This window comes from Mus pahari, chromosome 1 (genome assembly GCF_900095145.1).
Source record: "Mus pahari chromosome 1, PAHARI_EIJ_v1.1, whole genome shotgun sequence".
Taxonomy (NCBI): Eukaryota; Metazoa; Chordata; class Mammalia; order Rodentia; family Muridae; genus Mus; species Mus pahari.
The window spans coordinates 143,559,793-143,575,975 of NC_034590.1; the positions used below are offsets into that span (position 1 = coordinate 143,559,793).

Sequence of the window (16,183 nt, forward strand, 5' to 3'; positions counted from 1 at the left end):
ACAGAGCATGAGAGGACATCCTCAACGGCTGACCTCCGAAACTGCCACAGAGACGTAGGCACAGAGCAATTGCTACGGGAAATTATATGGAAAATTCAAATCCTAGCATCCATAAATAAATCATAAAATTGTTTTATGAAGGCATAGACAAATGCAGGAAGAAGGGGGCGTGTAACAATCACTACAGACTAAGGAGGCAAGTGGTACTTGATGTCTCAGTTACTATTGCTGTGTAAAACACCATTGCCAAGGCAACTTAGAAAGACTTGAACTGGGTTTACAGTTTCGGTAAGAGTTCATGAGGGTGGAATAAGGGCACAAAGGTAGGCGCCTGGAACAGCAGCTGAGAGCTCACATCTTAATGCACACACAGAAGGCATAGAAAGAGTCAGGAAACAGCATGAATCTTTTGAAAATTCAAAGTCTACCTCCAATGACACTCCTCCTCCAACAAAGCCACACCTCCTGATCCTTCCCACATAGTTCCACCAACTAAGGACCAAACATCCAAACATATGAGCCTATGCGGACATTCACATTAAACTACCACATTTAAAGACTTTCCATTTTTACTATTTTGTGCATCCATGTTATTTGATGTTTTAGAGAAAGACTAGTTTCTTAATTTTTTAAGAGGAAAGGAAAGGAAAAATCTTTAAAGAAAAAAAGTATAGGTATGCGATCTGTGAAAAAAATTTCATGGCAGGCAGGTTTGGGTACAAACTCAGAAACTCAAATATTCCAAGGTAAAAATATTTTAAGCTGCCCAGGTTCAGGGAATTGCATACAACCTCTACGTTTGACGTCACAAAGGAAAACTGTGACAAGCCACTTAAAATTTAGAGCAGCTGCACGGGTGCTTCAGGAAAGAGCGGAGACTAGAGGCCAATAGGCCAGAGTGTACTTAGAGACAACACATTCACAAGCTACGGATGAATAATCGAACAGGAGCTAGGCCTGCCCTCACTACCTACCCCACCGTTGGGACAGGTGCTCTTGTCATTGTCACAAGACTCCCCTGTGTTGACACAATGCGGGCCAAGAATGTTGGGTGACACGTCTCCGAGATTTGATGAAGCGAAGCCTGCTACGAATGGTCCCTGCCAAAATAAATCCATATTTTATTTTTTTTAAAATAATGACTTCCATTAGAAGCACAAACATTCAATGCATTCATAAAACTCTGTATGAACACACATGCGTGGATAGGTACAGAGATCCAGCACAGGCATCCTTCCTCAGAAGCCATCCTCCTCGTTCAGTTTTGGTTGGTTGGTTTTGAGACACAATCTCTCACAAACACATCATTTGTGGTTAGGCCATGGTAACCAGCCAGTGAAATCCAGGGATCTACCTGCCATTGGCACTTGAATACTGAGATTATAAGCATGCCCTAAGTTTGGCTCAGATGCTGGGGATTCAACTCAGGTACAAGAAGCTTTTTACTAACTGAACTCTCTCCAATCCCTCAGGCAAAAATCATATACAGACAATGAGATGATTTATAATATTCTGAGAAAATTTTTATTTCTGAAAAGGCTCATGTTGCCATCAATACTCTTATTATTACTGAAAGTAATCCAATTATTGACAAAAGTTTTCAATGGATCCTTTCAAAAACATACCTTTCTCTAACACAATTTGATGTGAATGCAGAGTACATTAAGTTATAAAATGTGGAGCCATCCATCTAGTGTCTGAGTGCTTTACCTGAAGCCCAGAGATATACTTGCCCTTGAAATTCACTCCCCACTATGAGCAACTCTTTTCTTAAACCAGATTAGAGACAGACCAGGCATCTACGTGGGCCCATCTTGTTTCCCAATAAACATCTCCAGTTTTCTTAGAGAAAAACATGGATCAATGGTCTTTTTAATGTATAAATGAGAACCTTTTTGCCCAAATTTCATAATGGAACATACTTGAGATCCTGAAAGTTGGGAGGCTAAAGATGGAGGATTATAAATTCAAGGTCAGCCTAGACGATGTAGCAAGGCCTTCTCAAAAATAGAATAGAAAGATGTAGGAAGGAATATGAAAAAGGAAGAAATGAATGGAGGGAAGAAAAGACTGGGGAAGGTGGGAAGACAGGAAAAAACAGGCTAAAATTAAATGTAAGTAATGAGAGACAGAGACAGAGAGACAAAGAGAGACAGAGAGAGAGAGAGGTTTGTTTAGAAAGGTTTTATCTAAAAATGAGGCTACTCTCTATATAACGGAATCTTCATTCTGAACTAGGACCTTGGATTCTCATCATCTTTATTTCTCTGCATCTGATTCTTGCAACCAGTGGCCAAGCAGAACAGCATTGAGTCACTCTGTCTATCTGTAGTCACTAGTTGCCCATAGTTAGGAGGTTCCTGTAGTAGGACAATTGGTTTCCTTGTTTCTGATCTCATTACAAGGTTAGTTTCAAGGTCACAGATGGTATGGGTTAGGGTTGCTGCTGGCTTAGACTTTTTTTTAATGTATGTGGGTGTTTTGTCTGCATGTGCATGTCTGGTAGCTGTGAAGGCCAGAAGAGAATATTGGATTCCCTGGGACTGGAGTTACAGACAGTTATAAGATGACATCTGGATTCTGTGAATTGAGCCTAGGTCCTCTAGAAGAGCAATCAGTGTTCTTAACTGCTGAGCCATATTTCTAGCCCTTTAGGTTTTATTGAAAAATACCAGATCAAAGTCCTTGGAAAGAATGTTTCATTGGGAAATCCTGAATCAATAAAAAGGTCCCATGGTTTGTCTCCATTCATGGATTTACACCACTAAGAAGATGCGTATTACTCTTATAGCACTAACAATTAAAGTTAATGTTAGTGTAGTATGTCATATTACCAGCTTGATCAAAGACTATCACATGCTACAAAAAATATAAAACAACTCTTTCTTATGTAATTGGTTATAAATTTATGAAGCCTTCAATATAAGAAACATCTGCTGTACAGCACAAATTATACCTTTATTAATGGAAACATTTCATTCCATACTGGGTGTAAGTAAGTAGGTATGAAGGTAGGTAGGTAGGTAGGTAGGTAGGTAGGTAGGTAGGTAGATGATAGATAGATAGATAGATAGATAGACAGACAGACGATAGATTAGATAGTGTAGGGGTGTGGGGGGGTGTACACCCTGCACAATAATTCCCCATAAAGGCCAGAAGAAGGGGTCAGATCCCCTGGAACTGGAGTTGTAGGTGGTTCTGTGCCTCTTGGTATAGGTGCTAAGAACCAAGCCCTGTCCACCAGAAATGGATTTAACCACTCTTAACCACTCTTATCCATTTCTCTCAACCAGTGAATTCTCTTCATGCAAGTACATTCATGGAGCCCGTGAAAACACTTTATTCTTGAAATCTGAATGGACTGTTCACTCCATTCGCTGAACCACGATGAAGATTTCAGCAATGTGCATTCTCACCTGTCCAGGAAGATAGCCTTTGTTCTTTTCTTGCTCAAAAAGGTAAGCCGCATAGCCCATATTGTCACTATTTACCAAGTGGTTGCTATTGTTCATGCTCACGGGGTGGATGGCAAACCAGCTGTTAAAGAGAAGAAAGCTCCAAGTAAGTCAAGAGAGCCTGAAGAGTGGGCCAAAGGTGAAGCCTTCTCTCAAAGGTTTAAATCTTCTCCAGCAAATAAATGTATTTTGTGAGGCTACCCCATTACCTACTGCACTAATGAGGCACATAAAAGTGCCTTAAATTCTAAGTAGATCAGATAAAATTGCAAATAATACACCCAGAAATTCTGATCATTTCCTTTAAAAAAAATGTAGAATTCTATTTTCATGAATATTGCATCCCCATTAATTTCCATAAAAGCATATATGAGTTCCAAGGGTGGTCGGGTACCAGATGATAATTCTGAGTAATAGGATAGACATGGACATTGTCCTTCAAGACAGACACAAGGGCAATATTATTCCAATCAACCCAATCTAATTCAGTCGACACTTACTGGGTATTAGCTGTATGCCAAGCACAGAATAAATGGAGGTTTCTCTCTGAATCTCACAGAAGACAGAGATGTGGAAAAAGAAAAAAGGCCTTAATATTGTATGACAAATGGTATACAGAAGTGCACATAAAGGCTTTTCAGACCAGCAATGACTAGTAATTGATTTAAAGGGCAAACAGCAGAATAAGTACTTGAAGGCTTAAAAGAGGGTGTTATGCATAATTCAATCTGTCCTTGTGCATAGTAATACCTTATTTAAATACAGAGTCATACAATTTACAAACTAATTACACGTCTGTTACTTTATTTCACAGTGCTGGTAGGCTGTCTGCCTCCATCTGCATAGGTGACACAGGAATCAAAATGACGATCCATCTGTCATAGATAGTGCCCTACGACAGCTTGCCTGGAGGACATATAAATTATAAATCAAACCTTCACATAGGTGAAAGAAGTTGTCGTGCTTTCAATGTAAAAAATTTCCCACAGAGTCCTGTGTTTGAAAACATAGTTCCTAACCGATGGTGCTATTTTGGGGGGATTATGCAATTCTTCAGATATGGGGCCCGGCTCACAGACTATAGGTACTATAGATCTATAGGCACCTGGCTTGAAGCCCTTTACTCCTGCTTTGCTGTCACATGAAGCCATAGCTGTCCACGGCTGTCCATGATTCAGGGACTTCCCTGCCACAATGCTCTGTCAAACCTCAAGCAAAGTAATGATGAAAGTTAGCTAATACAGGCATCTCCTGGAGGCAAGGCAATAAAACAGAAACCAAAAAGTTCAAGTAAAGGGAGATGCTGATACCTTACGTCTCAAGTAACTTAGGCATTTTAAAACTCTTATGCATTCAATCCTATGCTGGAAAAAAATGTAAACATTTTGCTTACATCAGTGTAAACAATACACAAAAGTATACATTTATTTAAAGATTCAGGATGTTTTAGGGCTTCGAGCTCTCTATTCTCACTGCCTGATAATGGAGGTAGGTTGGAGATAATACCTTAAAACCCAGTGCACTAGGCAGGCAGCACAAGGAAGTTACTCTGGTTGGTACAATGGGGCCCGGTGTGGATTACAAAGATCTGGGGGAGTATACAGGAGCTGAGAGGCTCCAACTGACACACCCTGGTGTTGCTTTATGGAAGGCAAGCCAATGCAGCTAGCTCTTCCACCACAGATAAACAAACCTATCAATCAATCTGTGTGTGTGTGTGTGTGTGTGTGTGTGTGTGCACAAGTGCGTGTATCTGTAAAATAGCATTTAGTTTGTAATGTATGTATATAATAATAGTTATAAAGAATTATCACATATTAAACATATTAAGAAACGATATACATAGTCAAAAACATAGTTTGCATACTGCTCTTGTATTCTTATTTAAACAAAACAGGCAAAAAAAGGTTTTATTGATTGGACTATCAATATATCTCAATGGTAGAGCATTTACATAGCATGTGCAAGGCCCTAAACTACATAGAAACATACACACACACACACACATACACACACACACACATTAATTAGACCAATACAAAAAATGTTTAAACTTTATCAGACATAAACTAGGTATTAACCTTTTTAGAAATTATTTTTAATAGAATTGCAAGAATGTAGTGCTGGAATCTAGCTGCTACTTTGCACAGCTCTCTCCTGTTCAGTTAGAGACATGTGACCTACTGGGACAGTCTGTGAGCCTGAACTGGACATCTCATGGGGGACATGACTTTACATCCAGGGGTGACCACATTCAGCTCCCCATCCCTTCCCTGCCTCCTGCCTGGGAATCTGAGAGACTGAGTAGGTACAGGTCTGTCTGTGAAGCAGAGAGAGCTGCAGGAAAAGGCTCTCTCCTGTGATGTATGGGTACTGATTCTCTGCAGAGATGCTACCATGGTCGTGGTGCTGGGTCCTGACCACTCCTCAGAGTCCTAGCCATGTTGTTGCACGTCTGTCTCCTTGTGGCCCTGATGACCCTGCTAATAAAGTCCTTATTCTCTAGGAACCTGTCTCAGTGCCTGTTGAACCACCCACTACATCCAAAAATGTAAACACAGTGAGTTGTAGTTATGTGTTTTTCTAAAAAGGATGCCTTTGTGGAACAGAAGTGTACACTGAAATGTTTATGAGTGGAATACAAACTATCTGCTGGTGTCTGTAGGATATTCTAGTAAAATAAACAAAAATGAGAATGGAAGAATGAAGCAGAATGGCAGAATTTTTATATAATGGCCATTATATTAAACCTGTTTATAGTTACATGGAGACTGTCACTCTAGGGCCTGTAAATTAACTCTAGATTGAAAATTGATGGATATTTAAACTTTTCCAGTGAAGGTCTTTTTCCTTTCTGTGTTAGCACTCTTTAAAAATAAAAATAACTTGAGATCTTCTGCCTCAGACTCCCAAGTAATTCCAAGAGATTCTAAATACAGTAAGTTTCGAGATAAATTATCAGTCTGTAAGCATAAGTCCATCTCCAAGATGTCTACTAACCACTGCACAAGAGAATGGACATTGTAAACATTCTATGCCCACTCTCTCGAAGTTACTTGCAAAATTCTCAGTTTGAAAAAACTCTGTTCTAGTCTCTCGCTTTGTCTCCCTCATTACCCCTCCCCTCCCCACTCCTCTCCCTGATCCTCCTTCAGTTTTCATCTTCCTCTTCAAACACAAATCCAAATCAACCATTTCCCTAGTGGGCGAATTGTGTAGTTTTAATATTTTATTTATTGGATTTGGAAGGAGAGTTTCGTGATGTCACAGCAGGCGTATGGTTCCTCATCCAAAATAGTAACACTTAATCTATTTACGATGATGTGAGCCAGATTCGACCACATTACAACTGAAGAAAATACACAGAATAGTTCTCTCAACTGTGACTGTCCTTCCCAATGGTCTAGGCAAAGGACTTCAAATACATCTTTTAGTAAGAAACAGTTATCATTCTTGTTTTAAAATCAGTAAACTTTATCTCTGAGTGGTAAGGCAGCCTGACCAAGTTCACAGTCACCCACCAAGAAGCAGAATTATAAACCCAGGTGTGGTGGACAACAAGGGTTTCACTGTCGTGGGAACTGTTCGTTCTGCCCTGTGTTCATTCACTTGCTCATTTGATGTAAAATGGGGCATCAGCTCACCTTGAGAAATGCTTCAGAACGTGTGGTAATGGACGCATGAAGGAAAGGAAATAGTACATGCAAAGGCTACAGATGTGAAAAGATGTTTCCAGAGAATGGTCAGATGAGCAGGGGGCAGAGCAGAAGAGGCTGGACAAAAGGAAGTAGCCACTGGACAATGCAGACCACCCATGTCAAGCCACCAAAGCCCAAAGTATAACTGTTACTGTGTTAATTCTCAAGGAATGCACACCTTGTTGTGTTTCCTGCATCAAGGAAGTCACAACTACCCACACTAATGCCTGTGGAGAAATCAACTGCTAAGAATTTCTCTTGATTAGAATACAGATTTAATTTATTTATTTCATCTACTTTTGGGGTTAGAAAATTTTCTCACTTGCAATAAGTATTCAAACTGTCATCTGATTTGTAGAAAAAGAAGATATATTTTTTCTTCTATTCTCTTTGAAATGCATGCTATTAAAATGCTAGTGTGTCACAACGCCTAAAATACTATGGTAGTAGTGAATATTGATAAACACATACAGAGACAGGGACACATTCGCTTTGAATGGCCATATGGTTACAATTCATTTTTATCTGTTAAAAAGAATATTCTTCCAAGCAAAGTTCCAATGAGAGGAGGAAAGACTCAGTTTCTCAGAAGGAGTTCAAATGAGATACGAAAGGATGAAAATGTTCCTGATGGGAAATACTTTAAAAATAAGGGTGACATCATACCCAACTGTCAGAAAGGACAGGGAACGCTATTCAAATCACTGTAATGCAACCGAGAGACTTCCCAGACAGCAAACTCCAGACATCACTTCCACTACAAACTACTTCACTGCAAAGCTTACTACAAAATCCCCGACGGAAAAGGCGGTAAACTTCAACCGGATTTATAAATAAAGAAGCATCATAATAAGACAGTACAACTAAGCTATTCCCCTGAATAAATAACACATTGGAGGAGGAAGATCCCTGGAGTTAAGGACTGAATATGAAATGTGTTTCCTACTTTGGAAAGCTCTTAAATATTCTAAAGCAATAACAAGCCTAGCAAAAGTTCCATTCACAGCTCTGGGCCTAGTGAATAAACTTTATAAAAACTGTACCCTGTGTAGGAGGTACAGACCCGGGGCCTCTGGGAGCATAACTCCAGTCCCTCTTAGTTCCCTGAGTCAGGAACCTCAGTCAGTCCAGAAAAGACAAAAAGAAGGAATGGATTGGTAAGACATCTTGCAAGAGCCTCTGTGCTAGCTAAATGTTCACGGGCAAGGAAATTACACTCAAAAGTTGAGTTCATGAAGTTTCATGGGAACTCTTTGAACAATACAAAAGGCTATCCTGAGTTTATAATCAAAGAAAAGCTTCGATAAGACCACACTTGCTTAGCATGGACCCTAAATCGGATGGCTGACACACTTAAACAAGAAAAGAAAAAAAAAAAAAAACCAGAACAAACAAACAACACGAAGCAATGCTCAGAGACCAAGTGAAACATGACATGAGAATGAAGGGCAGCCTGGAGGGCTGTGTCCACAGGCGAGAAAGCCAAGGATTGACAGCCGCCAATAAAAGCCAAGAACAACCTGGCACAGATTCTCTGTCAAAGGAAGGAACTAACCTCGTCAATGCCTTGGTTTTGGATTTCTGATCTCCTGATGTATTAGAGAACAAGATAGAAGTCCCTCTATCCATGATTAGCCTCCAAGTGAAAGTAATACATAGAGTATATATTATAGTGGCTAAGGTACCAACTCCAGAGTGAGGCACAAGTAACTTTCACTAATTTGAACCAGAGCATTTAATGTCTGTAACAGAAATCATAAGTGCTTGAGATGATATCTACCTCTGAGGCTACTATTACTGATATTCTGGTAACGATGATCATGAAGAAAACCCAAAAATTCGGGAGCATAGATATTTGTAGGACTGATAGTATTAATGCAATGTTAAAATAAGCAGTGCGTGAATCATACATGCCACCCATGTTATGTTAAAATGATTACATGAGGAAACTCTGCCCTCTAGTGGCAGAGATTGGATGCTCATTAAATACCCATAAGCGCATTCATTTCCCAAGCTAACTTGAAGGGTGGGGCATGTGAACCTTTCTGACTAATGATAAGCTTGCAGAAGGACCAATCAATATTCACTAGATTTCCATAAGCCATCACTGTGCTAAGCTACTGGAGTTTCATGCCCTACCTGTTGTGGTATTTGGCATGAATTATTTTAACGAAGACACCTCCCTTACAATTCTTACCTCATCCCACTGGAAAATTTGAGGGAAAGAGAAGAAAAGATGGCTCAGTGAATTATACCGGAAGCAATATTTGGACCATAACTGGACCCAAATGGACCCAAACTCTTTCTAAAATCCTCAGATAAGGGAAAGACAATGAGCTGTGGTCAAAGGAGGCTTTCTGGGTTTCCTGATGGACAGCATCTTCAGAGTAGTTTCACATCCCTGCATCTGAGGAGACACAGATACTCTTAACTATCCCTTTCCTTCATCCTCAAAAAGTCCTGCCCGAGAAATGCCTTTGCAGCGATGATACTAGGGAGGGGTTTCACTGGTGGACTCTATCCTTACGGTATGACCAAGAAACCCACAAAAGAAAACTAGGAAGCTGTCAGTAACGGCGTTCTGTGGAAATTCAGCCCAACTAGGAAATGAAGAAAGTTGGAGGAAAACAACAGAGTTTTGACTTTGCTGAGCCTATTTCTTGGCAGGAATTGGGATGAATGATGTCACTGGCCTAGCAAGAGTCAGAGAGGCAGCACTCTGCTGCGTTTACAGCAGGAACAGAAGGAAGAGAACCCATGCAGAGTGCTCTGCGGCAGTGGAGAGTTAGAGCTTGAAAGTTAAGTAGCCCCTTGGAAGTCCAACTTCAAGTCTGCCCTCAGGTTCCAACGCCAAGGAAAGAGCTGAAGGAAATCTTTGGCAAATGCAGATTAGTTGAAGAGTTGTTATCACAATGACTAGACACATACATTCCCACATAATGTGATGCTTACATTTGAATTACAAAATATAATGGAATGTAGTCTCTTATGAATATATATATGAATACTATGAAAAAATTTTAACTGGTAATATAAAAACACAAATATTAAAACACATTCATAAGTTATTGCTTAATAAAAAAAGTAAAACTTTATATATAATAAAATCCTACTTTATAAATTAACAAATTAGCCAAAGTTTAAATGACTATGCCACAAAATGTTCACAAAAGCTGTCTCTAATCCTCAAGATTGACTTTTTATTTAAAGTATTTCCTTTAGGGTTCACAATGTGAAAGCTACATATGCCTGGAAGTGTTTTAAATAACAAGAAACTGTGACCACCACTGGGACAATGTCACTGCTAAAATCATAGGACCAAAGCAATGGAAATATGTCCTGGTTACTTAGGCAGGGCTGCCAAGGTCTTAGGAGACAAGAGATACTGTTACCCTGAATGGATCACTGAGAACTACAATCTGCCAGGTAAAGGCAGCTTTTAAATCTTCCCCCGTTCAAAAGAGAGCGATGAGACAGGAGTAAAGCATTGTAGACAAGAAACAAATCACACACAGTAGGAGGCACATGAAAGTCAGGCTGCAGAAGCATCACTTCCTGGGATGAGACTGACCTCACCGGTGGGATGCTGGGGTGCTGAAGTTTACAGCAAAGATGACAACATTTAGAAGCAGCGTCCCAAGCAAAGGAACAAAGAAAGGTTGAAAAAACGATTTTTCAAAACCACCTCGAGATGTCTGCCCTGCTGAAATAGTTATCCTTAATAAAACTGCATAAACTTTGAGGCATATATATATATATATATATATATATATATATATATATATATATATATGATATGAAGAGGGTTGCCACAAAATTTAGTGAGCACCAAACTCTGTTCAGCCATCACAGTGTGAGAATGAGCATTGTCTATATTTCTCATGGTACTTGAAAATTTTAGTGCTTGCTGAGTGAAATCAGGTAAGCACCCACCCTTACCACATGTCTTTTTGTTCACACTTATTTTATTTTATTTTTTACAATTGTTTTTGTATGGGAAGATTAACTCTTACCACAGTGGGTTTATGGTAAGATAACTGTGTAATTTAAAAAAAAAAAAAATCCTGCCTGCTTTTTAAAATTCTTCATGTTCCTTATGGTGAAAACATTTTATTTCCATACTGGAAAACAAAACAAAACAAAATTTGTGTGGAGGAAAACAAAACAACCCCCTACAGATTTCTTCTGGTTAGGAACTTTCCCAGAATTCAACGATTAGATATGTTCAAGATCTTTTGTCATCTGGTTTTTATGGTTTTGATTTCTGAAGCTGGGACACATTCTGTTATCAGTCAAGGGTCATTACTCTGGCATCTGAAGGCTCCTTATCAAGCACCCTCCCATTTCACTGAGGTGGCAGACCTAGCAGCAGGCACGCGGTCACCTTGACTTCACTGGAGACGAGCCAGGCACAGAAGGAAGAACAGGGCAGAGAGCCAGCGCTGGCTTTCAGAGCTACTCAGAAAGGGGCAGGACAGGAAAGACCCACAGGGACAGAAATCAGAGCTCCCCAAAACAGGGATAGCGCTGGTGGAGAAGATTATGATAGGGTAAAATGGGAGAAAAAAAAATGAAGGCGGGTTAGTAGATTAAACTGAGCATGGTGGTTACCTGCAATATCAGCACCAGGAAGACCGAGCCAAGATCATACCTTTGAGGACTGGGCTACACACGGGACCCTGTTTTAATACTTTAAAAATGGTTTCTTGAAAAGTTGCCCCTGAAATTTTAGCATTTGCTATTTGAGTGATGTCAAGTGAACTGAGGGGAAGTAGACAGGTTAGAAAAGATGGAGCTACTGAGAATAACCAGGTAATATATAGCATACACATATACATACACACACATACATGTGTGTGTGTTTATATATATGCACCAAGACGATCTTATGTACGCTGCACAGCTTGTATTTCAAGTCATGATTCAGAGTGGCCCAGAACATGCTCTCTGCGTGGCGTAAGATCAGACCACATAGTGCGTTTGCTTGGTGGCATGGAGGGTGAGTGTATACAAAAAGATAGAAATATTACAGACGTGGATTAGCCAGCGCAGTGAAAGCTGACAGTTACAGATGTTTGTGTGGCTTGTGGACCAATCTGACTCGCCTAACTTTGTTCTGTTGCTCAAGTTGCCACTCTTCCTAGCTATTCAACAGTCAGTCCCCACTCCTGACCTCAGATTAAAATACTTTTAAGGATTTTCTATTCTCCTGGTCCAACCCAAAATTTCTCCTGGTTTTGACATTATTTTGTTTTTGTTGTTTTTTGTTTTGTTTTTAGTTTAGCTTGAGAAACAAAGTTTCAAAACGTAGACCAGGCTGGATGAAACCTGGGGACTGCTTCCTGAGTATGGGAAGGGAGGTAGGTGCCACCACCCTGGGCAAGATAAAAATCATTACTTTGTATCTAATCTGTGAGTGTCTCATACAGCCTGCCCCTTTGTCCTCTGCTCTCTAGACACCCTGATATCCTATCAGTTGTTCAAATGGAACATCAGCCTCCATCTTTCCAGTTAATAGGCTTCAGCCTTTAGCTCCATTCATTTCCTCGGGGAAATATTTTCTGATCTTTCCTACAAATGCTTTTAAGATAGCCCTGTACCCATTCCTTCCTAAACATATAACCCACTTATACTTTAACTATATAGTTTCTAGCATTTAACCCAATCATTTTATGTATATCTTATGCTAAATGCCTTCTGCTCCCATCAGTGGGTTACAGGTCCTATGAGAAAACCAGCTATGTCTATTTTGGCTCACCACATGGGCAGCACAGGCCACAATGTATAGGTTTCACAGGCACTGGTAAGAGAGTAAGAATCAGCACTGTGCAGAGAGAAGACAGGATGTCCACAATTTGGGGACTGGGTCTCCAAGAGTGACTCCAAGGGACTGATTCAAGGAAACCAAACACAAGCATTAAATTCTAAGATATTTGGTTTCTACCTTTAAGGCCAAAGGATGAACCAACCATTCCTTTCTCATTTATAGGTATCTGGTACAAACTCACCGACTGAAGAAAGTAGGAAGGAAGGAAAGATAGGAGGATGATTTTGGCTATGACACAGGGCAAATCACTTCATCTCTGTTCCCCAGTTGAAAGTCACACTAGTCAATTTCCATTTTTCTTTTATCTTTTTTTTTTTTTTTCGGTATTTCCAAACTCCTCCCACTTTGGGACTCTACATGATATCAGGGGCCAGCATGTAGTGGCTAAGTTACTTAGCAGCCCAGATGTTTTTAACGTGTCTATGTATGTTTGTGTGTGCGTATGCCAGGCACAAGTGAGGGCCTGCACAAGCCAGAAGAGGGGGAAGAGGATACCAGAGTCCCCGTAGCTGGAGGTACATGCAGAACACAGAGTGATGACCCACATGACATGGGTCCTGGGAACAGAGCTTAGAACCTCTGGATGAGCAGCGAGGGTTCTTGATGACCTATCCATCTCTCCAGCTTCATGGCTCAGACTTATTTCATGGATCATTTTCGATGTATTCAAAGAACAGATATCACTATGTGGCCAGAGGCCGGAACGCTTGTGTCAAGGAGAACATGTTAGAAACAATGGTACGTTACAGCAGAATGTCAGGCACGGCACACAAAGGAGCTCTGCTAATAATCGTAACAGCTGACCCTGAGACTCCCAGATCTGCCACACAGTGATGTGCAAGCAGGACAGAACATGGCCCCACAGCTGACTGTTTTAATCGCCTGATGCCATTGGCGAATGATTTGAAACTGGTACGAGGGAACTGTAAATGGTTTCAACCACTCAGCCTACTGCTAAATTGAAAGAGTAAGGGCAAGACCCTTACCCCACCAATTGTGGGTTACTCTGTAAAACTAATTAAAGATGTACGTTCTTGTGCTAATCCTCTCTGGATTATAGTAGCTCATACTAATGTGCTCTATAAACGAGAACTTGAAGCCTACTTTCCTTCATACCTTATCCCAGACACATTTTAGCCTTTAAATAAGTTGGTACTATATTTCCCAATGTCTTACAGTATTATTAACACAGTTCATTAACTCATTCAGCATTCATTAATAAACGTAACAGTTCTGTTGATCATCTTATTTGTCTTACAGTTATCTGTCTAGTTTATCTTCCATTGAGTCTACTAAAGGACTTTGCCCCATAGTATGCATGGGATAAGACAGTCCCATAATTGAAACCTACAGTCACATAGCTGAGAGGATGAGAGCCCAGAGGGAACCCAAGACATTTGAATGTAGCACTGAGCAGTCCTAGAAACTTTCTGAGGACATTTTGCATCACTTTTAAGCCCAAAGGTCAAGGTGTCTATACCAATGCTAGCCACCTACACAATTCCTAGATTAGTTCAATCACAGTGAGCAAAATAGCTTATGAAGACAAATGCCTTCTCTTTGAAGAAAACCAAATCTGTACCTTCTTTCATGATGTCCCTATCTGATAATTGTGTCAAAATCTGTATACTAAGACGTAGTTTTGGCTCTTCTCCATCCTTGAGTTGCTGGCTCAGCTTCTATACCTAGTAGGCATTGTTCTGCATTAAATATTATCCTTAGGAAACACATCAGAGAAATTCACATGCTACATCTTGATAAAGTGACAAGCAATAACATTTGCTGTCTTGCTAGCTGTGGTAGCACTCAGCAGCACTAGGTGGGGCTGAGGCAAGACAATGGCTAATTCAATGCCAACCTGGGGCTAAACAGCAAGTTCGAGCCAGCCTGAACAATATTATAAGATCCTGTCTCAAATCCTTAAAGGCTAGTGATGCAGCTTAGCGGAGAACTGGCCTAACATGCATAAGACTCTGAGTTCTGTCTCTAGCACCGTGAAATCAAAGCAAAACAACTTTACTGGGTTCTTTAAATTATGTGCCAGAAGTACATAGCCTCAGATTACCTCTAAAATCCCTCACTTGAGCCCTCTTTATGCTAATTCATTTACATGTGAGCTGCTTAGCCCTTACAGGCTAAGAACCATGTCCAAGTTCTCTTGGTGGGATCCGGTTGTGTCTAATGCCAAGAATGGACTTCTAACCACACAATTCTCAATACTTAATGTCATGTGTATAGTCTCTTTTTTTCTCTCCATAGAATTATGAAAAGACACTAATCTATGAGAAGGAAGGAAGGGAGTGAAGGAGAGAAAGTAATAAAAGGAATGGAATACCTGATAAGACCCAAGTCTTCTCCATTCAAATCCACCAGCTTCAAGACCAGCATTTCCTTGTCTGTGTTTGAAGAATACCTGTCAGAAAAATGAAGAAACTTGGTCCGTTTATCATAGAGACTGACCCTAATCTACAAACAATAGAAGCAGACACAAAAACTAACAAAACAGGGGTGGCTGAGATGCCTCAGAGGATAAAGGCACGAGCCAGGCAAGCCCCATATCCAGAACTCAGAACTCACATAAAGTGAAAGGGGAAGAGTCAGCTCCCAGAAGTTGTCCTTTGACTGCCACATATATGTTATGGCATGAGTGCTCTCAAACACACACACACACACATGCATTCATGTGAGCATGTGCAGGTGTGCTTGCATGCATGTGCACACACACACACACACACACACACACACTCAGACTAGATACATGTTGATGCCTCTTAGTGAACCCCGTAGTAAAGAGAAGCCCTAAACTACAGCCAATACCTCATTCTTCAGGTTACAATTATGATCTGTGATAGGGCCACTATATCAACTAAGTGAAGCTAAAATGCATTTTTAAATCATATGTATGTCACAATGTAACATGGATGGGTCTCTTACAAACAGGATTTACATTTGAAATGTCCACTCATAGAGAATGTTAACCACAGTTGGTCAAGACCCGAGGCTTCAGAACTCTTGTCTTTTCAAGGGAAATCAAATTCTAACTCCTACAACTAAGTAGCTTGGGAAAGTGTACAAATGTAAATGATAAGAGTTGGAGCTGTAGGGCCGGGCGTGGTGGCGCACGCCTTTAATCCCAGCACTTGGGAGGCAGAGGCAGGCGGATTTCTGAGTTCGAGGCCAGCCTGGTCTACAAAGTGAGTTCC

General features: G+C 40.4%; 1 protein-coding gene across 5 annotated transcripts in view; it reads right to left on the reverse strand.

The window, feature by feature from the left end:
• Asah2 (N-acylsphingosine amidohydrolase 2) overlaps positions 1-16,183 on the reverse strand; it is a 112,608-nt gene that overhangs the window by 35,282 nt on the left and 61,143 nt on the right. For all 5 annotated transcript variants that reach the window (XM_029539594.1, XM_029539590.1, XM_029539598.1 and 2 more), the window contains 3 exons: positions 15,316-15,393; positions 3,417-3,537; positions 975-1,100 (listed from right to left, as the gene is read on the reverse strand). In XM_029539594.1, coding sequence (XP_029395454.1) covers positions 975-1,100; positions 3,417-3,537; positions 15,316-15,393 — 325 coding nt within the window. The remainder of the gene's footprint in view (positions 1-974; positions 1,101-3,416; positions 3,538-15,315; positions 15,394-16,183) is intronic.